The sequence below is a fragment of the Neofelis nebulosa genome, chromosome 11 (genome assembly GCF_028018385.1).
Source record: "Neofelis nebulosa isolate mNeoNeb1 chromosome 11, mNeoNeb1.pri, whole genome shotgun sequence".
NCBI classification, from domain to species: Eukaryota; Metazoa; Chordata; class Mammalia; order Carnivora; family Felidae; genus Neofelis; species Neofelis nebulosa.
The window spans coordinates 62119770-62143395 of NC_080792.1; the positions used below are offsets into that span (position 1 = coordinate 62119770).

Sequence of the window (23626 nt, forward strand, 5' to 3'; positions counted from 1 at the left end):
CAACACCTGACCCCCCGGGGGAGCTTCCTCTTTTGGCTGAGATGGGAGAAAATAGCTTGATTGATTGGTTTTCTAAAATGAGACAGGAGAGTTCTAACAACTTGGAAAAGTATAATGAAGAAAGTAAACCTCACCTAAAATCCCACCTCAACAAAATCTTTAAGAGGCAAATTCGGCCTTCTTGTCACTAATTCTTACCATCTGACATCTGATGGCACCACAAGCAGCCACAGAAGTCACCAAAGTCCCCACATCAAAGGCCTCACACCAGGGTCCTGTTGTGGGATCCCAGGGCCAGGGGGCTCTCCTGACCAGCACAACTGACCCCCAGGCCTTGTGACATGATAGGTCTTTAAAACTGGAATGAAATCCTTTAACTCTGGACTCGGTAGAGAGTAAGAATTTGAGTCAAAGCCACTTTTTTAGTCTGAAATAACAGGAATGCCAGCCTCAGCCCTGAGGCGTAGAGGCCACAACAGGGCCGAGATGGGATGTCCCGGCCACCCTAAGCAAACGGGGTCACAGGATCAGTCTCCTTCAGCTTCTCCTTTCACACCTGACTTGCCTGATTTTAGTAACAAGCCCCAACACCCACGGTGGCCAGAGTAAGCAAGCTGCCAGAGGACAGGACTCACTGTGTGCTCTCCAGAGCACCGTCAGCCTACTCAGGGCTTCCTAGTTCCTGAACAACAGGCCACGTTTGGAAGCGGCTAGAAGGAAGGTGGTCTTCGGCCTCGTGCATCAGCATGTGCACTGTAGCAGGCCCTGGCGGGCTGGGGGTTGGCTCCTTCAGTGAGCGGTGCCTGCTCTGAGCGGATGTTTGGGGGGAGGTGAAGGATTCCCGCACTGTCTGCCCCTCGCTGGCCCAGAGCTCCAAGCCTGACCTGTGCCCCGTCCCCTTTGTTGCAGGAGCCTGCTGCGGGTCCTGTCCCACGCCGCCCAGGTGACCGGACAGTTGCTCATCTACATCGGCACGTACATGCTCCAAGTGCTGGGTGACATGGACGAGCAGAGCCCTCCCCGGTCACACTCCAGACGCGGGTTCACAAGTGGATAAGGATGCACGCTGCAGGGGACCCAGCCGGCTCTCGACCCAAATATTCGCTCTCAGATGATGAATTTTGAAGATGCTTCTGTTCTAAACCACGGGCACTTGCACAAGGCCTGTCACTTGTACTGGGGGGTGGCACGCAGGGGAAGGAGGAGGGGTGGAGGCACACGAAATGGGAGCTGCAGGAGGGGACGCCCTGAGGGGAGGAGATTCGTAGGGGCCTCCGTGGGGACAGGAAGGACCAAAGGGCAGGCTAGTGTGGTGGCCCGGAGCCACACAAACCTGTGTTAGGCCTCTCAGCTCCTCACCTCCTGCAATAAACCGATCGATCGCAAGAGCTACTTTTAATACAGGTAATTCTTCCTTGTGTCTCTTCCACGTTCCCAACAAACAGCACTCCTGCATATAAGCAGAAGTCAGCCAGGATGCCCTAACAGATCATGTTTAAGTCCCTGTTAGTAGTCGATGCCAGTAAGCTAAGGAGCTGTCAGATGTTACTCCCGAGGGGGGGTGGGGAGCGGGGGTGTTCTACTGTGGGTCTTGAATGAGCCCAGAGGGACCCAGAAGCTTCAGAACCTAAAGTTCTGGAGGGCTTCAGCCAGTGCTTATAGCCTTTTAAAGAAACAAAAATGAAAAAACAAAACAGCCCCCACAAAACTGCTTAAAAACCGCACTAGTGGACCACGTCTTCAGTTCATAATGTCACCCAGGTTGTCAGTTGGGACCCACGGTTGTGAGTGGCAGGATGCTGACCCAGGCCACTGGGTGGCTTTAGCTGCAGGCGCTGGGGAGTGCAGGCCCCCAAGTAAGGTAGCCAGGGATCCGTCTTTCCATCTCTCTTTTTTTTTTTTAATTTTAATTTTTGAGAGAGAAAGACACAGAGCAGTGAGTGGGGGAGGGACAGAGAGAGAGAGAGAGAGAGAGAGAGAGAGAGAATCCAAAGCAGGCTTCAGGCTCTGAGCTGTCAGCACAGAGCCCAATGTGGGGCTGGAACCCATGAACTGTGAGATCATGACCTGAGGCCGGTCTGGACACTTAACCAACTGAGCGACCTCAGGCTCCCCTGTCTTTCCATCTCTTGGTCCTGCTTTCCTCTGGGTTGGTATCATCTCCAGGCCAGCCCTCATATGAAAGTGAGATGCCAGCCCACAGCAGGAAGTCCTGGGGTTGCATCCTGGGGAGAGGGTGTGCCACACAGGGCCACGGACCTGGTCCTGCAGACAGGGAAGGATCAGCCCCAGCCACACACATGGGGTGAGGACGGTGTGCCCCCACCAAAGGAAACGGGGGAGCTTCCACTAGAATAAGGGGCAGCATGATTTGTCTCCTAAGACTCCGGGAGACAAATGTACTCCTACTCAGATTTGTGGATTTCCTTTTAGGAAATGTTAGTGCGGAGGCCTCTCTCCTCTCCTGGCTGACCGTTCAGGCACAGTGAAAAGTCACTGCAGCGGAGAGGGCCCCACACCATCCGTGGGGCTCCTGCCCACTGCCCAGGCCTTCTGGGTGGCGGGGGGGGGGGGGGGGGGGGGGCGCTCGGCCTTCCCTCCCTTCACACGCAGGCCACAGCCCCTGCTGCAGTCCCAGAGGTCAGCTTTGCTCCGTCCTGGGCGCTCACCCGTCCAAGCTGCCTGCTGAGAGAGGCTTTCCCTGGCCCGATGAGGCAAGAGTAAAAGAGCCACACAGCATTCCTCAAAACACAGCCTCTGCCTCTAGCATTGTGACAATATAGCCATTTTAGCCCCCCTTCCCCCTGCCGTTTCTGTCGCCTTCTAGAATAGGACGCTGCTGCTGTAGAGAGAGTTCCACAGAGAAGGCTCAGAGGCAGTGCCTGTGCAGTCCTTAGAAGCCTCCTCAATAGAGCGTTTCCTATATAAGGAGGTCTCTGCCGAAAGCCCTGCCCTCCGCGGGTTGGGGCTGGGGCTGCACAGATGCTCCAGGAGGAAGGAGAGGGCCCACAAACTGCTCACATCTCACTGGCTCATCCAGCCCAGTCTTTCCAGCACCTTCAGAGGAGGAGCGAGGAGGAGCAGAGCGCGGGGCCTCTCCCTGACTGAGGGCTTGCGTCACTTCCCAAGGATTCTGCAGTCCTGGAAAGCCACCGCCTGGCTTCCAAAAAAGGAATTTTCACTGAAGTGCCTGACCCTGTTGACTCAGCTGGCGCCCTCACTCGGGCGGCGTGCCCTTGTCCTCACCGGCTCCACAGGAAACCCTGGCCTGTTTTGCAGGGAGGGGAATTAAGCAAAAGGACGACTCGGAAGTGCCATCCCACCATCAAAAGGGGGATTCACTCAGAAGGACTACTTAGGGTTTGGGGGTTCTCCTCCTCTTACCCTGTGTGGTGCTTTCCGGGGATGGCCCGGGATGGGCTCTCGGGGAAGGCTCCCGGGGCCTCTAGGCTCCAATGCACAAGGCCTGTGAAGAGAGGCAAAAGCTGATTTTGCAAACATCAAAGGCTTCTGGGGCCCTTCGTGAGGCTTTTGATGGGAGAGAACCAGCAGAATAAAAACCTGCTTCCTGTCTGGGCAGGGTCCCAACAGGTGCAGCTCCCTCTGGTCTCTGGTTTGAATTAAGCAACACGCACTCCAAACTGACACTTTCCCGTTCTAATCTTAGTGTTTGCACAGCCCACATTTCATCCGCTAGCTGGGAGAAAGGTGTGGTCCCCATGGTCAGCAGGAACGGCTATGCTGCTGGTCAGAGACACTGCTGCTGGGTTTGGGATGTCACCAAAAGCTAAGTCAAGAGCTGAATCTGCTCCAGTGGCCTGTGTCCCTTTCAAGGGCTCAGGGTCTTTCCATGTACCCTTAATTTACTGACCTAGAAGCACAGTTCATAAAACAGGAAATCATCCCTATGAGCTCAGAGTTCATGACCTCCCATGTCTGTGTGTACCCCAATGTGTATTCGTGTGCCCCCCGTCTCAGTCACACACAGCTCCACGTCCCCACACATCCTGGCATCTCCACTGGGTAACCAGATGAGCAGGGGACAGAGGACAGGCTTGGCATGGACTGAGAGCATTAGCATGAAATATTCCCAAAGCCATTACCTCACTGCCAGAGATGGACCCCAGTTAGAATCATCCTGCTGTGAACAGACTTCCCTGTCATAAGACTCTTTATCTGTAAAATGAGGATTAAAACGAGGTGGGCCAGGGGCACTTGGGTGGCTCCATCAGTCGAGTGTCTGACTTCGCTCAGGTCATGATCTCACAGCTCGTGAGTTTGAGCCTCACATCGGGCTCTGTGCTGACAGCTCAGAGGCTGGAGCCTGCTTTGGATTCTGTGTCTCCCTCTCTCTCTGCCCCTTCCCTGCTCATGGTCTGTCTCTCTCCTTCAAAAATAAATAAACATTAAAAAAAATACAAAAAAATGTTTTAAAAATTTTTAAATGAGGTGGGCCAGGAAGTCCATACTCCCAGACAGGTCTTTCTTGGCACAGGTTTAAAAAAATGTTAACAGGGGCGCCTGGGTGGTTCAGTCAGTTGGGGGTCCGGCTTTGGCTCATGTCATGATCTCACGGTTCGTGGGTTCGGGCCCCGCATCAGGCTCTGTGCTGGTGGTGTGGAGTCTGCTTGGGATTCTCTCTCCCCGCACCCCCCACCCCCCCGCCGCTGATTGTTCATCACTTCTGTTCTCTCTCTCTCTCTCAAATAAATAAATAAACCTAAAAAAATAATTTAAAAAAAATGTTAACAGAGCGCCTCTCGTCAGCCTGGCACTTTCTGATTCACCATGTTTCTACTCTTCTGCCCAGCCCTGGAGAAGGTGTCTGTCGCCTGCTGGCCCCTGGACCCCAAGTCAGCGACCCTGCTATAGGCTTTGTCAGACAAGGATCTTAAAACCGGAATCCACTTCCTCCAAGGAAAGTTCTCTTCCTCCTCACACAGCATGACAACTATATGCATTTCTTCCTATGCAGGAAAGGTGTGCATGACTACTCTCCAGAGCTGCCCCTCCTCACAGAGAGAGCCACAGCCTGGCCCTATGCCTTGCCCACCTGGGGACACGGGGTTGCTCTCCTTCAGAGCCCAGACCTAGGAGAATGTGGCCTTTCTCCAGGAAGCCACGCCTGGAGTGCTCGTGGCCCACAGACAGTGACCTGCCCCCAAGTCTGAGGGGTGCTGTTCTCACTCAGCGGAGTCTCCTGTCTCAGGCTCCCAACTCCTCTGTGATAAATAAATCGTATGTGAAGAAAACTGGGGGGAACATCCCTCTCCTTCCTCTGTGAGGACTCCAGTTCCCTGTTACAACTATCTCAGTACCTACGAGGGAGCTGGAACCACCCTCACATGAACAATTGCAAACACCTGGCTTGTCCTGGGGGTCCTCCCCGAGAAAAGCACAGCTCCAAGGGGGCTCCTTCCCCGATCTCAGAGAGGGGTCAAGGTCGAAATGTGCCACTGATAGCCACCCAGCGGCACAACCGTCCCCAAACTCTTTGAGCAGGTTTAAATCCCAGGCCACAGATGAGTGGACAAGGAGGGGACCTTTTTCCCCTCAACTTTGTGGGGTGGCAAACTGGGGAGATAAACCATATACACCATTCAAATGCATGTGGATTTTTATTTATTTTTTATTTTTTTAATGTTTATTTATTTTTGAGAGAGAGAGGGAGGGCCCGAGAGAGAGATAGGGAGAGATTCCAAGCAGGTTCCCCACTGTTAGCACAGAGCCTGACTCGGGACCCATGAACCATGACATCATGACCTGAGCCAAAATCAAAAGTCAGACGCTTAACCGACTGAGCCACCCAGGTGCTCCAGAAGTGTGGATTTTTATATCTGATTGTCAATTCACCGCTTCTTACATCAAGCCTCTATTCCACTGAGTGGTCCGCCCCCCCCCCCCCCACCTCACGCCCAAGGAGAGCCAGATGCTCTCGGGGGTAATATGTCAAGGCACCATACTGGGTTGTGTCCCACCCAGGCCTCCCCCCAAGGTGCCCACTGGCTGCGGTCTTTGGAGCTCAGCCTGTGAAGGTCATACTGAATCTCCCCGGCCTCTCCTGCTCAGAAACAGGTCCTCCCTGGCCCGGCCAGACATGAGGGCCCCCCACCCATACAACTGTGGTGTTGAGGCTCCTGGTCTGTGCCAGGCAAGGACAGCTGCAAGGTGTGCTGGCTTCCCGGCTCCACCAGGAGGGGGAGTACAGGTCCATGCACGTCTCAGCTCCCCAGGTCTTCTGACTCCAGGATCTAGGATCCAGGATCCAGGATCTGACCCTTCCTAAAAGCACTCCATCTTTTCTAAGTGAACCCAGCCTCTTCTTCTAGTACTTCCTTAGCAGAGCAAAGGCCAGACTACGGACTGGGCACTCCCTCCCGGGGGAGGCTGGAGGGGGGGTGGTTGTACACGTAGAAAAACTATCCTTGAAATCACTACCTTGGTCACAAATGCTGTGCCCCACACTCTCCTTGTCTACCTGGACATGATCCACAGGAAATCAATGAGGGGACAACAGACGTGGGAAGGCATTCAAGCCTGCCAACAGCTGCCTCACTGATGTAGAGTTAGTCTTCAAACAAACAACATGAAACCTAAAAGGATGTTGCTTCCACCCGTTCCTGTACTTAAGTCACCTAAGGGTGATTTACCACTCCAAATGGCACTTCGCTTTAGAAGAGATTGCCTCTCTCCCCAAGGGATGAATCGTGCCCAGATGAGAGCACTTGGCTTAGGAGGACAGCTCCTGAGGGCCAAGCAGTGGCCTCAACATGAGTCACAGATGACACGGTGTCATGCGTGTGTGCAGAGACCCTCCCACCGCACCCAGGACGCTCGTGCTCTGTCCTCACCCTTGGTATGAACACTCTGAGGGCTCATGTCCCTCACAAAGCAGCTCATTCTAGTTGTGGAGGGTTTTGTTAGTTTTTTGTTTTCGTTTTTAGCCAAATATCTGGGTCCCTAAAACTTCCGCCCACAGGTTCTACTTCTGCCCTCTGGAGTTATAAAGAATAAATCTTCCCTGCTTCCCCAGGCGGTGTCTTTGATCTCCGTGGACCCAGCCTGCACCCGCGGCCTGGGCCGGCTCTCCGGCCCCCCAGCACGGACCCCCCCAGCCAGAAGGGAGCGCTCCTGGCGGCGGCCCAGGCTCCTTCCATCAACTCGGACTTCTCTGCCAGGGTGGCTGGGGCCAGCTGGTAACAGTACAAGCTTTCGAAAGGCACAGGACGAAGGCAGATGGGGTTGGTGACTTGGGGGTCCCGGCTCAGAGTGTACTGCTGCGGAGGGGTCTGGGGCAAGCGCCAGAGCAGAGCAGCGCGGGCGAGGAGAGAGCATGCGGGGGAGAGGGCTGTCTGCCGGCAGCCGGAGGAACTTCTAGGGGCGGAGGGGGGAGGGGGAGGTGTCTCAGCCGCCAGTGCAGGAAGGATCTCTCTGGAATCCCTCCCCAGGCGACTTCTAAACCTCCGGGACAGCGAGAAGATCCCCTGCCAGGCTCCCCCGGGTCCTGGGACCCTGGAAACCTCAGCGCGGTCTTTGGAGTGTGTGTGCTTATGCAGGTGTGAATGCATGCTGTGTGCATGTTTGCGCATGTGTGCTCACGAGTGCTGTGTGGGCATGTGCATACTGTGTACATGTGCGCATGCTGTTAACACGTATGTGTGTGCCTGTCGTGTGCGTCTGTGCCCCTGTGTTGTTAGTGGAGAGACTTGAAACTGCTGAAGAGTTCATGTAGGAGGTAGGAGGGAAGGGAAAGCCCAAAGGTCTATTCTTTTCGTTATAAACTTATTTAAATATGAACAAACACAAAATCAGATAGGAACCCTTTATTCTGATTGCTTCTGTACAAATATTTTTTTCAAACTTACATAACAAACATAAACGAAACTGGGGGAAAACACTAAATTCAACTCAACAGCATTAATTTAACGTAGATGAAGTTAAACTGCATCTTGGAATGGACCTCTGACTTGCTGTATGAGGACTTTGCGTTGCTCAGATCACTGCAAAGCTTGCCTTCCTACCATATTGTCCCACCGTCTACCAGCACCTAAAACAGCATCTTCACATAGAAAGTGCCCAAGGGGAGCCTGGTGGCTCAGCTGGTTGAGCATTGGACTCTTGATTTTGTCTCAGATCATGATCTCAGCCCCCTCCCCCCACCTCCCTCCACCATCAGGCTCTGTGCTGGCAGCATGGAGCCTGCTTGGGATGCTCTCTCTCTCAAAATAAATAAATGACTTTAAAAAAGAAAAAGACAACAGAGGTGCCTGAGTGACTCTGTCAGTTAAGTCTCCAACTCTTCTTTTTTAAGCTGCCAGCGCAGAAGCCGATGCCTCTGTGGGGCTGGAACCGTGAGATCATGACCTGAGCCAAAGTCAGACACTTTAATTGTCTGAGCCACCCAGGTGCCCCTGAGCCTCCAACTCTTGATCTTGGCTCAGGTCATGATCTCACGGTTTGTGATTTCAAGCCCCATATAGGGCTCTGCCCCTCCCCTGCTCTAAATTAATAAATAAATAAATAACTTAAAAATAGACCTCAAAGTTCTAAGGGTCATCTGTCTTGTATGGTTAAAGTAACTAACATATTTAAAAATTAATTTTTAGGTGTGACAATGGTTACATTCCCAAAAAAAACTCACTACCTTTTAGAGCTACAAACTGTAATATTTACAGACGAAGTAAATGATATCTGGGAAGTGCTTCAAGATACACGGGAGTTGGGGCACCTGGGTGGCTCAGTCGGTTAAGTGTCCGACTTCAGCTCAGGTCGTGATCTCACAGTTCGTGAGTCACATTGGGCTCTGTGTTGACAGCTTGGAGCCTGGAGTCTGCTTCAGATTCTGTGTCTCCCTCTCTCCCTACCCCTCCCCTGCCCACACTCTGTCTCTGTCTCTCTCAAATATAAATAAACATGAGCACTGGGTGCTGTATGGAAACCAATTTGACAATAAATTTCATATTAAAAAAAATAAATATAAATAAATAAATAAATGTTAAAAAAATTTTTTTAAAAAGTGATTGGAAATTATCGAAAATATTTGAAAAATTATACTACAAATTATATCACATGATTGGCAGTGTTATAATATATAGTTTTGTTTAACTATGAATAAAAAGAAACCATTTTGTATTTTGATGGATTGATTAAAGTATTACGGTACTAGCTCTTGGCATTTTTTAATATTGTCCTGTGTTTGCCAGACATAGATGTTTTCCTCAAGACTCATACAATATATAGGTGCTAGTTCCAATTCTACTATTTTGCTAGCTGTGGTGACTTTGGAGCAGTTGATAGTGCCACAATTTACTTCGTCATCTGTAAAATGGGTATAATGCTATTTTGCCTTCCCCAGAGCATGGTTATAAGAATTTAATAAGATAATAAATGCTAAAACGGGGCAAAAATATAACCCAAACAGTAAAGTTCTATTAAATAATGGCAGGAATCGACGTAGTTCCTGGCTGTTGGGAAAAATGACAAAAATAAGAACAAAAATATCTAAGGCAGGTCGCAAGTGAGAAAAATAATTATAAAAACAAACACTCGGATTAACTCAATTGATCAGACCTGAGAAACAATTTCCTCCCTGCTGCTCTCAGAGAAGACTGCTCCCATGAGCTCCTGGGGAGATGGTTCTTTTCCTCTGTCCTGGTGCATAAGGTCTTGCTGGGCACGGGAGCCCCAGGATGGCAGACTTGGCATGCTGGCTTGGCCCCGACCCCTCTCCCAGTCGTCAAGATGAGAACATGATCAAGTAGCCACTGCCCCTTTGGCAGGACTGACCCTGCCCTACAGCCTGGAGCCACCTGCGGATGACCTACAGCCCCGAGCACAGCTGCCCAGCCAGGGGTGGCCACAGGAGCAAGAAAAGAAAAAGAAATGCCCATGGCTCAAGCCACTGTGTTTTGGGGCTTCAGCAGCAGTAAATGCAACCCCCAGATGCCAGAGTCCAGCGCTTGTCTTGGTTGTCTGGACCCTGCGTTTCGGTGGCAGGAGCATTCTTCCTGTTCTTCAGGTGAGACAAATACGCCCTTCTTTGAGGAACAGCTGGTACCCAACTCTACAGTGTTTGCATGGAGCGGCCAAAGGTAAAACTGTCCGTGTGTCACATGGCCCAGGTCGGTCCAAGAAGCATCTGTGGTCCCTGCCACCTAAAAAATCCAAGAGACCAAACCAAATGGAAACAAGAGGAAGAGCGCAGGGGCAGCTGGGTCACGGCCCTCTCTGCTCCTGTGGCTGCGCCGTGATCATGTCCCCCCTTTTGTTCTGAGTAGTCATGTCAGGCGGGGCTCAAAGCAGGAAAAGCAGTCATTCTAGACAGCCCCAGCAGGAAAGGGTCTCCCACGGGGAATTAGACGCTCATGTCATCGGGATGGCTCGAGTCAGGGCTGCCTGGGCTTTGCTTCCATTGCACCTCAACATGCCCACTGGGTCCAAGGTGGGTCTTCTGGGGTCCTGCGGGGTGGCGGGAAGAGCGAGAGGGAGATTTCCACTTCCAAACCGGGCCCCCCGGCATCTCATGGCCATTGGCCATTTGCAACCAGAGACAGGGAGGGCAAAAATTCAGTTCAATTTTCCAACCCCTTCTTCTAGAAGGAGGGTGGTTTGAAGGGCCCGCATGAAGGTTTCTGCCCCTGTTGGTTCAGGCATGTTCCAAATAACTTCTTTAAATTTTTTAATGTTTTTAGCATTATGAAATATTTCCCTAGTTTGAAGATAGTCGTATTTGGTTTTTGTAATACGATTCAGCCCCTCATCATCATGATTACCCTGCAGATGAGGAAGCCTAGAATCTAGAATTTAGGGGCCTTTCTCACAGTCCCACCAGTGCCAGTTCAGGGCTCCAGGCACCTTGATCCACTTCTTCCTGGATCCCAGGAGCCAGTGGATGCTTGGCATGGGGCATGGCAGGTAGCAGGCACCATAGGTGCTTGGGAAGGCAACATCCTTTACATTGAGGAGAAAGAAGGACGTACCGGAAATTCAATACACTATCTTCAAAATACCTGACCCATTTATTTTCCCACTTATCCCTGAAAAAGGCCAATTAAGCCTTTACTATAAATCTGACAAAACACACCCTTTTCTTTCTTTTCTTTTCTTTTCTTTCTTTTCTTTTCTTTTCTTTTCTGTCTTTTAAATCAGGAAGAGGTGTATTGTCACCTGTTTGTTTAAGAAATACTTCCATATTTGGGCCGCTGGGTGGCTCGGTCGGTTGAGCAAGTTGAGCATCCGGCTCCTGATCTTGGCTCCGGTCATGATCTCACGGTTTGTGGGTTTCAGCCCCACATCAGGCTCCATGCTGACAGCGCGAAGCCTGTTTGGGATTCTCTCTTTCCCTCTCTCTGCCCCTCCCCACTCACGTGTGTGTGCTCTCTATCAAAAAAATAAATAAATAAACCTACAAAAAAGAGAAATACTGGGGCGCCTGGGTGGCTCAGTCGGTTGGGCGTCCAACTTCGGCTCAGATCATGATCTCGCGGTCCGTGAGTTCGAGCCCCGCTTTGGGCTCTGGGCTGACAGCTCAGAGCCTGGAGCCTGTTTCGGATTCTGTGTCTCCCTCTCTCTCTGACCCTCCCCTGCTCATGCTCTGTCTCTCTCTGTCTCAAAAATAAATGTTTAAAAAAAAATTAACAAAAAAAAAAAAAGAGAAATACTTCCACACGAAGCTAGGTTCGTTATCCTAGGTCTAATTTGCATATGTTTCAAATTTTCTGTAATGGAAAGGGGTTTTTTATTGATTTTCAATGCTGCCTCTGTCCTAGGGCGCTATGAGTGAGGCAAGCCCTTCCTCTAACCACAGATCTGACCACGGCCCTGCCCCTCCACGTTTCTGGAGAGAAGCCCCACCTGTCCCAGGCTTAGCTTTCAGTCAGGGTGGGCCACAGAGACACCCTGGGGTCTTAGTGCAACTGAAGCCCAAGGCTTTCCCACCGCGGAGCGTTCTTGCTGTGCCCTCTCCTCTGATGGCCCGAGGCCAGCCAGTAGCCAAATCACCTGCACACCACACTGTGCCGTCTGCCCAGCCCTGCTGCCTGGACCCTGGCAATGGCAGGGTGGAGCTGGCCTTAGCTTGTTCTAGAAACAGAAAGGGAACCAAGAGCACCCACATCACCCCAGGCTGTGACATGAAAAAGGCATTCTTTTTCTCTTGGTATCCTTGCACCACATTTCCAGCGTCCCTACAACAACAGTCAGGGGCAGGGCTGGGCATCCTCAGCTGTCTGGGCGTCACCCACCTGCTGTGGCATTCCTCAGGCCTGTTGCTGCCTGCCAGGCCTGGCCTAGAAGGCAGATGGCTACATAAAAATAGTCGGGGAGCCCTTGAGGTGCCACTTCTCCAGCTGCTCTGTTGAGTGGAAGCAAGAGGAGACAGGGGACAAGGCATGGCCTCCATCAGGACTTCGGAGCAGAGGCCGGCTGCTCAGTGCATCCATGTGGTGGGTCAGTGCAGGCTCTGGTCCAGCGAGGATGCACAGGAAGGGCAGGGCCAGAGAGAAAATCTCACCCCACAAGGCAAGCCTCGTGACCCCCCGCTATCCCTGGAATAAGCACTGGACAAAATAATCCTTTCTGTTTCATCAGTTTCCAATCAATTCTACTGCAGCTGAAACAGTTCTGGTGCATTATGCCAGTGTAAATACAGCCACTGATTCCGGGCCCCATTTCTTCTTTAAGAATAGGATCTAGGGGCACCCAGGTGGCTCGGTTGGTTATGTCACTGACTTCAGCTCAGGCCATGATCTCACAGTTCATGAGTTCGAGCCCTGCATCCAGCTCTGTGCTGACAGCTCAGAGCCTGGAGCCTGCTTTGGATTCTGTGTCTCCCTCTCTCTGCCTCTCTCTCTCTCTCTCTCTCTCTCAAAAATAAAATAAAACATTTTTTTTAAAAGCTAGAATCTAGGCAATGGGGAGTCACTAATCAGCAGGCATAAAGTGTCAGTTGAGCAAGATGAGTCAGTTCCAGACATCTGCTGTACAACCTTGTATCTACAGTCAATAAATGATACAGTGTATGCTTTGTGAAGAGGGTAGATCTCACGTGAAGTGTTCTCCCTACAATATAGTAGAACTTAAAAGAAGACAAGAAAAAGCAACAGCTAGAGTCTAAGAAGAAGCCCGAGGCCAGGACAAGTTACTTGGCCTCTCTCAGATTTGGTTTCCTCATCTGTAAGAGAGTGAACAATACCTGCCTGGGGAAGGACAATCCTTTTACATGAAATGTATTGAATAAAACACGGTGCTCCCTGCCTGGAGCACCGGGGACACAGCATCAGATGGCTTGATCTCTCCCGATTAAGTGAATGAGCCATATAGCCTATACTTGACAGTTAGTCACAGATACACTTTGGTAGGGATAGAACAGAACCAGGAGACGAGCTGTCAGGGTGAGTGGAGAGTGACGCTTTCTGAATCACCAGGCCAGGCCAGCTGAGAATCGAGGGACGGGCTGCCACAAAATTCCTGAGAACAGCTGAGGCAGCTGGGAGCTGGTGGGCTCCCGTTTGAACTGAGCTGAACTCTCCAAATAGCCTTCTCTTCCCCTAGACAAGGAACAATAAGAACGGCCCATTGCTTTGGTCCGGAAGTTCAGGGTTTGCAGGCATCTTCACGTACCTCACCTTGGGTGCTCCCAGGAAGCCTATCAGGTGGAAGGGCTCACCCCATCCCAGAGCCCTGGAGCAGTGACCACAGGGCTTGTGGGAAGGCAGAGGGCTGGACCCCACTGCCCCACCTACCCAGACGCCCACCACCTAGATGGAAACTCAACTCCTAACCAGAGCGGCAGGGATGACTAGCAACAAAACTCAGGCAAAAACTCACTGATCAGAATTAGCTGTGAACCGTTATGACTCTTTTTAAATGTTTATTTTTGAGACAGAGAGAGTGCACGTGTGTGCGCGTGCATGAGCAGGGGAAGTAAAGTGAGAGAGAGGGACAGAGGATCTGAAGCAGGTTCTGCAGTGATAGCACAGAGCCCCATGCAGGGCTGTGAGATCATGACCTGAGCTGAAGTTGGACACTCAACCGATGACCCACCCAGGCACCCCCTGACTCTGGTTTTAAAATGCCATCTCGGGGCACCTGGGTGGCTCTTGATTTTGGCCCAGGTCATGATCTCACAGTTTCTGGGTTCAAGCCCCACATCAGGCTCTGTGCTGACAGTGCAGAGCCTGCTTGGGATTCTCTGTCTCTCTCTCTCCCTCCATCTCTCTCTCTCTCTCTCTCTCTCAAAGTAAATAAACTTCAAAAGAATAAAATGCCATCTGAATTTGTATTTGGTTCTGAGAAAACCCTGGTGGAAACCTCTTTGTTTAGGGGGGGCATTACTAAATTCTTCACGATTTCCTGTCATGACATTCTGAGTCCTCCCTTCAGAATAGGAAAGTCCTCTGCACTGGAAATTTTCTTACACTCTTATTTTCTTCATTTACCATCACTTACTGGCTGCATTTGCATGTTAAGTAGTATGCTGAGTATTGCGGACACCACATAGGAGGTCTAGTCTCTAATCTCGGGAACTTACAGTCTGGTCCAGGAGGTAAGACTGCTAAATGTGGAACACCTGGACAATCTGGTCATGGGGACATTCAATGAGCACACAATACTGGCCCTGGTGCAGACTGGAAGTTCATGACATGCCTGTGTGGCGATGTCATGTCCAACGGGAATCTGGGACCAGAAGAAAAACACATCATATTATTCCAGCCTGGAGATGGGGACGATGCACATTAAGTTAATCCATCCCACAGGGGTAAATAACAAAAACCCGAACGTTCCCGTGTGTGCTTCTAGTTGTGAAAATGCAGTCGAGGTTTAAATATCTTTGCTGGCACCATGTCATTATGTAACAGCTGAGTTAGTGAGAGGAAGGGCTGGGGAAAAAAAGATGAACAGGTCCAAACAATCCGGACCCATCCTGGCGCAGGGAGAGGCAAGCTGACACATGCCAGGAGGAGGTGAGGGAAATGGCCGAGGGCCTCTGACAGAGGTGACAAGCAGAAGTCCCAAAGGTGGCTGGAGCACATTGCCGGGGCTTCCAAGCAGAAGACACAGGTATAAATCAGACCAACAAACAGAGGTGACGCTGAAGGGAACAAGAAACAAGCAGCAGGCACTGCAGGGGGAGAGTCTCAGCTCCTCAGGAGGCTTGGGCTGCAGAGAGAAAGCTCAGAGGCTCAGGCTAGGGGGACTCACAGCAGTGTCCAAATCACGGGGAGACAAAATTCCGTGGCTGAGCCAAAGGTCAAGGCTCAGGGCGGGGATAAATTCAATCTTTTTCCAGGAATCAACGGACGCAAGTTTAGGCCCATAAGATTTTTATCACAAAAAATGTATCCTGGCATGCATACAAATGCTCATTGGATTCATTACAAACAAGATGCTAGAAACTATGGGTCAACCTCAGGAGGAGAAGCCGGAGGTCTCAGGAGGTCCCCAGGAAATCCCACTCCTTGGGACTTGGAGCTCTTTGCCCCAAAGCTAGGTTGCACCATGGTGGTCGTCTTCATTACTGGGGACTCCCAGCCTTTCTGGAAGACCCCTCATCTCATTAGAATGGGCCCTTTGAGTCCTGAGCATCTAGCCGATCATTCTTATGCTTTCTGGTGGGGGGGAGGGGGTGTCTGATCTGCCTGTACAAATAAGTCTTGTTGCAATTCTCCTTTCAGTGATGTCTCCCCCAGACCTGCCCTCTCACACTTCTGGGCAGACTCATTCATTCACTTCCATCACTTTCTTCCTTCATATTAACATGAAACAAATTGTGCCAAGTCATTGAATAGTAAGAATTATGGCCATTATTATTTGTTCCCAGCACGTCACATCAGTATAATTGTTTCTTCTTTGTCTGCTGCAGAGGTTACTAATACTTCATGACAATTACAGTCAGAATCTATAGCACAGTATCTGGGATGTAGTAAGCATGTGACATTTGTTGAAGAAAAGAGTGAGTAAATCAATGAATCATCAACACTCAAAATAGCATCCTACGACAGAACCAGACAATAGACTGATATGGCTGTGACCTTGGAGCTTTGATACCCCAGGCCCTGCCAGGGAGCAGGTCCAGCAGGGCAGAGGGAGAGCCCAGGGAGAGACAAGCGTGGGTGCTTCCACTGGTAGATACATCAGTGGAAATGTGTGGCCCGTTTTCTCTGTTTCTCCTTCTCCTTTTACCCATGAAAGTCTGTCTGCCAGTCTGTCTCCTCCCGTTTGTCCTCTTCCTGCCCTCTCTTTCCCCTTACTAACACATAGAATTCAACACTTACTGTTATATCACTAGGTAAATATTTGTTTGATTTTAAACAAAAAGTAATTAAGTATTTCTCTCTCTCTCTCTCTCTCTCTCTCTCTCTCTCTCTCTCTCTCTCACACACACACACACACACACATCCTTTCAAATCACATAATCACTTAAATCAATTTGTAGGGGCACCTGGGTGGCTGTTAAGTGGTTGTTAAGTGTCCAACTCATGATTTCGCAGTACCTGAATTTGAGCCCCACATCAGGCTCTGCACTGACAGTGTGGAACCTGCTTTGGATTCTCTCTCTCCCTTTCTCTCTGCAACCCCCACCCCTTCTCTCTCTCAAAATAAATAAAATACACTTTAAAAAACTATAAAAATGTTTTGAAAAATCAATTTCTATTTTACTCAGTCCAAACTTAATTTTTTATAGCCCTATGACTGCAACAAAACAAGGTTGTCTTCCGCAACTCTAGGGCTGAGAGATTAATTGTTTATAAGGTACCTACTTTAAGCCAAACATGCTGAGTGCCTGTTGTATGGCAGACGTCAAATGAAAAGAACCTTTTCATTCCAAACACACAATGCGCCCAACAATCCTGTAAGACTGGAATTATATCCCCCGTTTCCCCATGTGGCAGAGCTGAAATTAAACCCTCTGACCAATCTCCAAGATCCATGATGCACTAGTGCAAGTCACTTCACTTTATTAGCCGGAGAGTTGGGTGCTCTAACATTCCCAAGGAAAGGACACTGCAGAAGTCACATAGAAATGGAAAGAAAACTCTTTGCACATGAAGTCCCAGGAGGAAGGGGAGAGTAAAGTGACCTGGTGGGGTCTATAGAGTTGTGTCAGGGAAGCTTCCTTCACCCCAGGGCAGACTCCAGACAGACCCTCAATGGCATTCAGGGGGCGGGACTCCCAGGGATCCCACCTCTCTAAACGGGGCAGGGCCCCACACCTTCATTCACACACACCAGACCTCAAGTCTCTGCCAGGTGCGCCTCTAAAGCATCTCTTCTTTAAGGAAAAAGCACAGGTTTTGTCTCTCTCTCAAAGAATTCCAGGCATCCCGGGACTGGGAGAGGAGGTTTGGGGGCTCATGAGGATCTCCCTCCTCCACTAAGAGATTCTCACCCTCAGGTTGCAATGAGCTCTTCTTCCCTGCAGGGAGACTCTCTGGGCCTCTCTTCTGGATAGAGGACTGACAACATGGATCTAAAGCCTTGTAATCATAGCATTTGATCCAGCAATTGCACTTTTAGGAACAAATCTTCAATTCTAAATTCAAAAATATTGCATGCACAAAGATGTCTGTTGAAGCATTATTGAGAGTAGTGGAAAACAGGAAACGACCCAAATAGCCAAACAGAAGGGAATAATTGGAAGAATAATTAGAATAATAATTAGAATACCCTATAAGATGTTGCGCAGTTAGTAAGGATGGTTTTATGAGGCAACATACAAACATGAAGAAGCTACGTTTACAAAGTTCATTGTTTTAAAGCACACAGGCAACGTGAACCTAATGAAGTTTAAGAAAACTAGTTGTAGAATAAAACATTGCCAGGAAAGGTTGCTGGAAGGGAGGTGGGCAGGGGATGGGCTAAATGGGTGATGGGCATTAAGGAGGGCACTTGTTGGGATGAGCACTGGGTGCTGTATATAAGTGATGAATCACTGGGTTCTACTCCTGAAACTAATATTACACTATATGTTAACTAAAAAAAAAAAAAAAAAAAAAAAACAAGACTGCCAGGAAATGTGTCAAAATGTCAATTAATTAATTAACTAATTAATGGTGTTTGGGGGTGGATTTTGTCTTTTGTTCACTTTTCAGTCTTTTCCAAGTTTTGTCAAGTTTGTCTATTACTACCCCACCCCTTTTTAAAATTGTGGTTTAAAGAAAGTGCTTAACATGCAATGTACCACCTTCACCCTTGTTAAGCATACAATTCAGCAGCATTCAGGACATTCACAATGTCATGGGACAACTCTCCAGAATTTCCATCTTGCAAAACTCATCTACTAGTTTTTAATGGAAACATAACATAAAGATTATTTTTAAAAATATAAATTGCCCAAGACTAGTCCTGAAAATTGCCGCGCTTCAGCTGGTTTTAAAAATCCCTAGATGGGAAATACAAATCAAAACCACACTCAGATATCACCTCACGCCAGTCAGAGTGGCCAAAATGAACAAATCAGGAGACTATAGATGCTGGAGAGGATGTGGAGAAACGGGAACCCTCTTGCACTGTTGGTGGGAATGCAAACTGGTGCAACCACTCTGGAAAGCAGTGTGGAGGTTCCTCAGAAAATTAAAAATAGACCTACCCTATGACCCAGCAATAGCACTGCTAGGAATTTACCCAAGGGATACAGGAGTAGTGATGCATAGGGGCACTTGTACCCCAATGTTTATAGCAGCACTCTCAACAATAGCCAAATTATGGAAAGAGCCTAAATGTCCATCAACTGATGAATCGATAAAGAAATTGTGGTTTATATACACAATGGAGTACTACATGGCGATGAGAAAGAACGAAATATGGCCCTATGTAGCAACGTGGATGGAACTGAAGAGTGTGATGCTAAGTGAAATAAGCCATACAGAGAAAGACAGATACCGTATGGTTTCACTCTTATGTGCATCCTGAGAAACTTAACAGAAACCCGTGGGGGAGGGGAAGGAAAAAAAAAAAAAGAGGTTAGAGTGGGAGAGAGTCAAAGCATAGGAGACTGTTAAAAACTGAGAACAAACTGAGGGTTGATGGGGGGTGGGAGGGAGGGGAGGGTGGGTGATGGGTATTGAGGAGGGCACCTTTTGGGATGAGCACTGGGTGTTGTATGGAAACCAATTTGACAACAAATTTCATATATTGAAAAAAAAATTAAAAAAATAAAAATAAAAATCCCTAGATGGGGGCGCCTAGGTGGCTCAGTCAGTTAATCATCTGACTTCAGCTCAGGTCATGATCTCACCACTCCCTCATGAGTTGGAGCCCTGCATAGGGCTCAGTGCTGATAGCTGGGAGCCTGAAGCCTGCTTCAGATTCTGTGTCTCCCTCTCTCTCTGCCCCTCCCCACTCACACTTTGTTTCTCTCTCTCTCTCTAAAAAATAAATTTAAAAAATTTTTAAAAAATCCTTGATGAAGGCAACTTTCGTTACTTCCCCTTGCCTCCAGCCTAAGTCACCTGGCTGGGATATTCCAGAACCCCTTCTCCTGGGCAGCTCCCCATGAGGGCCTCTGCCTCCTCCCAGCACTTCTCTTCCCTCCTCCACAGTGCTGGGCTGATTGCTGTGGCCTCAGCCCCTAACCCCACACACCCTGCAGTGTGTGTGTGTATGCAAGATAAGGGGCCAGGGTGACGGAGAGTGAGCGGGGAGGTCCCATGAGTGTGGCCTTGGGGTCCTGGGGGAGCCCTAGATGTTTGCACTCAAGATCTTTGCATCTGGTCACTCCACCCCCCACTCATGTTGCTGAGGAAGTAGCTGAGGCTTCCAGATCCCAGGGTCAGATCCCAGAGTTCTGTCACCTCACACAGAGCCCTTCCTTCTAGAACATACTGAAGACTTATATTGTGCACAGTAGCAGGGAAAATGGTCAGTGTTAGAGCTGATTCCATGACTGGGAAAATAGCAAAGTTAGGTTGGCCTGGGTAAAGCCATTTGACTACAGCAAGACATGCTGTCCATTTTTACCTCATTGTCACACAACATGGCAACAATTCCACTCCCATCAGATAGATGTCACATCATGTTTGTTATACAGTTGATTTACTACACTCAGTTCTGTGCACGAATGTCTATTCTTCATTGTGTGCTTCATGGATATACGCTCACTGCTTTCTTAGAAATAGATGAAATGGGACAATGAGGTCGCATTTTGATCAGCTGGCTCTTGAATGATTCAAGTTAGGACAGGTATTGGTCAGTTACAAGAAGTGAGAGCTACAAGGGAATTTTAAGATCATCTGGTCTTACTCTCTCCCTGGCTAGTGAGGAAACAGATTTTATGTAAACCTGGAACTTCCAGGATGCAGGGTTAAGAGTCACAGTTAACTTTCCGATCCACTTCCCATGTAGAACAGAACAGGCAGCCCCATACTACATGCTGTTCCTGTCACACTCCAGGGAATTAGTGATTCCATAAAAACAAAGATATCCTCTAATCACACATCCCAAACCTGTCTCCTCTAGCAAAGGTATATAAAACAGGATCTTTATCTTCGTTCCCAACCCAACACAAAAGCGGCCAGAGGGGGAGCGTGGGTGGGTGTGCCCCGTTATCTGATCACCATTGTCCAGATGAACTCACAGAAACTCAAAGGGGGGTTGGGGAGGGGGCTGCAGGTGAGAGTTGGGCCCAGCCTTCTCAGTTCTTTGGCCCTTGGCTTATCCATCTGCCTAGAGCTGTCAAGCAGCTTTAGCAGCTTACTGGCTCCCAAACCAGCATGGCACCCGGAACACGTTTATGTTGGTGGGATTGGATTAGATCCAAAGGACCTGTGCCCCTAACTGCCCAGTCAACATTGCGGGGGCACCCCAGAGCTCTAGAATGAATGGGGATTCACATCTTCTCTCTCTCTCATCACACTTGACTTAGAATGGGTTAAAGAGACTGTGCCGTTTTCAAAGAACTGTAGCCTGTGGCAGCCCTTCCTGGAGGTCTGCTTCCTCTCTTAGAGGCCCTTTTTCTCAGCCACATGGAACTTTGTACTCATCCATCCCTTCTGTGTGCCCATGAAGGGAAAACAGCTCCCTATCATACCTTTGGAGGCAGCTTTTTACCAATGGAAACTGAGACTGTAGCCAAGACGTCTGTGTCCTCTGTTCACTAGACTATTTCATTCACCATTCTTTCCTGGCCACCATCACTGCATCTGAGAAGCTTACCAACCTGTGGGAGAGTTGAGAAGATAATACAATAATAAAATAACACCTATTGTTAACATGTTGCCACACACAAGAGGGTCCAGGCCTTGGGCTGCACCTCTTCCTGCATGGCCCCTGGGTGCCCACTCAGGGCCCAGACCACTGCTTCAGCACCCAGGATGGGAGGATGCCCTTTGCAAACATCCCAACCTGCTTCCAGGATTCCCACCCCCCATGGTTGACAGGGACATTGATGTGTAAGAAGGAGTGGCCCAGGGATGGCTGTGTGGGGGTTGGGGGGACTGGGGTGTTCACAGGAGCACAGGAGACTCTTCCCAGTGTGGGATGGAAGTGGAAGGGGAGAGGGGGGGCAAACTGAAAGTTAGGGCTAGAGGCTGGAGGCTGCAGGCTGGGAGCGTTTACTTGGAGTCAATAATTCAATTGGGCAATGACAACAAGCAGCCTAAATAGGTGCTGACTACTCAGGAGAGGACAGCCGGCTCATCTCAGGCTTAACGTTTGATGACAGAGTGTGGGCAAGGCCGTGAGCCCCTCACTTGCTTTCCTGGCATTGCAGAGGGTGAGGGAGAGGGTCAGGGCCAGAGACCCCAAGGTTAAAGAAGTTAATCCTTAAAACTGGAAACATTTGTAGGGGCGCCTGGGTGGCGCAGTCGGTTAAGCGTCCGACTTCAGCCAGGTCATGATCTCGCGGTCCGTGAGTTCGAGCCCCGCGTCAGGCTCTGGGCTGGTGGCTCGGAGCCTGGAGCCTGTTTCCGATTCTGTGTCTCCCTCTCTCTCTGCCCCTCCCTCGTTCATGCTATGTCTCTCTCTGTCCCAAAAATAAAAAAAAAAAGAAAAAAAAAAAGAAACATTTGTAAAACTCAAAAAAAAAAAAAAAAGTTTAAAGTTCTCTACCTCTTTCCAAGCACAGACCCACATTAGGACTTTCCCAAAGTGTTCATATATCTAAAAAGAAACTGCTGGTGCGGGTAAAAGAGCATTGTTGCTTCCTCTTTGTGTGGCATTTCCATTTGGCCTGGGAGGGGGTCCAGTCCAGGCCTTCCGGAGTCTCCCTACCTAAACTGCTCACACAGGGAAACTCATGCAAAAGTCTCTGGTGGATGTACATTCCAACTGAAGGTGCCACAGAATCAGAGTCCCTCGGATAATCCTTTCATTTTCCACATGAATAAACTGAAGCCCAGAGAATTTGAGTGAACACAAAGCTAATTGGAAACGGAACCGGAATTGAAATCCAAGTCAACCTGACTCACGCCGGTAGTCACTCCTTTCTACCACACAAGACCGCCTGGAAGAGGAAGGATAGCACCCCAAGCGCCTAATTCACGCCCAGAAGTAACCTTGATTCCCCAAGGGAATATGCTGAGTATCTGCTGCCTGGGCACAGGAGTGAGTGAGCCCTGCCAGCTGGAACTGTCCATAGGAACGGACTGGAGAGAGTTCTAGGTGTGGGTGTAGGTGGTGAGCATGCAGCAGAGGGGCCCAGGCTGGGTGGGGCAGATACTGCGGGGAGGGGAAGAACCAGGCAGCTGAGCAAGGAGGCTAGGGGCCAGAGCCTAGAGAACCCGGATGGCAGCCCCTAACAAGTGGGGACTGTTACCTGCTGGAGGGTGTGAAGGAAGCAGGTGCCCAGGGCGGGGGCTGTCCAGCAAACACTGGAAAGCAGGAGGAGCAGAGTTCAAAGACAGGTCAGGGCTGCACCAGGTTATGAAAGAAATATGGAGCCATGCCTTGCATAGAGAGTTGTCTCCTAGTCCCCAGAGAGGGCTTGGTTCATTTGGTTGGAAATCTGCCTGCCTTCTGGTGGCCTCTTGAGGATGGAGAAGAGAGACCTGTATGATTAAACATTCCTTCTAACGTCCTCACTCCTCCAGAGCTGCGTTTACTCAAAGAACATCCGCAAAGGCACACCTCCGTCCCAACAGCAGAAGGCAGTCCATGGCACCCAGGAATAGAGAAGGCTACGGAGCCGGCAGGGGTAGAACCTGGCCCTCTACGCTCTCCTGGGGCCAAAGAGCTTTTCATCGCTGATTCCCAGTAGAGAGGCTTCCTAGACGACTGTGTGGGGTGCGTGTGTGTGCATGTGTGTGTGTGTGTGTGTGTGTGTGCGCGCGCGCGCGTGTGTATTCATTGTCAGATGGAGCCAGGTATTCACTTTAAATCCCACTACAAATGATTCAGAGTTGTCGAAATGGAATGATATCTGTATTTCCAGACGGAGAGGCGGGAAATCGAGGACATAAGAACAAAAGCCCGCGGTTAGATGTGTGTGTGTAGGGGGTGCGGGGGACGAGTGTCACAGTCACACTGAAAAACTCCACCTTCATGCCCCAAAGCACTTCTCCCGGCAGGGTTTAACCCCGCGGCGCGGGAGGGGAGCCGGCGGGGACCTAGCGCACCCGCAGCTGCAAAGCGCCCCGGGCCGGCCCCGCCAGGTCCGCGCGGCCCTGGAACCCGCCCCCCTCCTCCCGAG

The 23626-nt window shown here is 49.9% G+C and overlaps 1 protein-coding gene and 1 long non-coding RNA gene across 6 annotated transcripts in view; one reads left to right on the forward strand and one right to left on the reverse strand.

The window, feature by feature from the left end:
• CIDEA (cell death inducing DFFA like effector a) overlaps positions 1 to 1399 on the forward strand; it is a 19100-nt gene extending 17701 nt beyond the window's left edge. For all 4 annotated transcript variants that reach the window (XM_058692754.1, XM_058692755.1, XM_058692756.1 and 1 more), the window contains exon 5: positions 910 to 1399. In XM_058692754.1, the coding sequence (XP_058548737.1) occupies positions 910 to 1057 (148 nt within the window). In that variant the 3' untranslated portion in view covers positions 1058 to 1399. The remainder of the gene's footprint in view (positions 1 to 909) is intronic.
• A 460-nt stretch (positions 1400 to 1859) lies between these two features.
• Positions 1860 to 23034, reverse strand: LOC131490430 (uncharacterized). Of its 2 annotated transcripts, XR_009251098.1 has the most exons (4): positions 22754 to 23034; positions 21029 to 21157; positions 3385 to 3466; positions 1860 to 2265 (listed from the first exon to the last, which is right to left on the reverse strand). It is a non-coding gene; the product is annotated as an uncharacterized LOC131490430 (long non-coding RNA). The 2 variants fall into 2 exon arrangements; XR_009251097.1 differs by lacking the exon at positions 1860 to 2265 and having other exon boundaries at positions 3291 to 3466.
• Between the last annotated feature and the right edge of the window lie 592 nt (positions 23035 to 23626).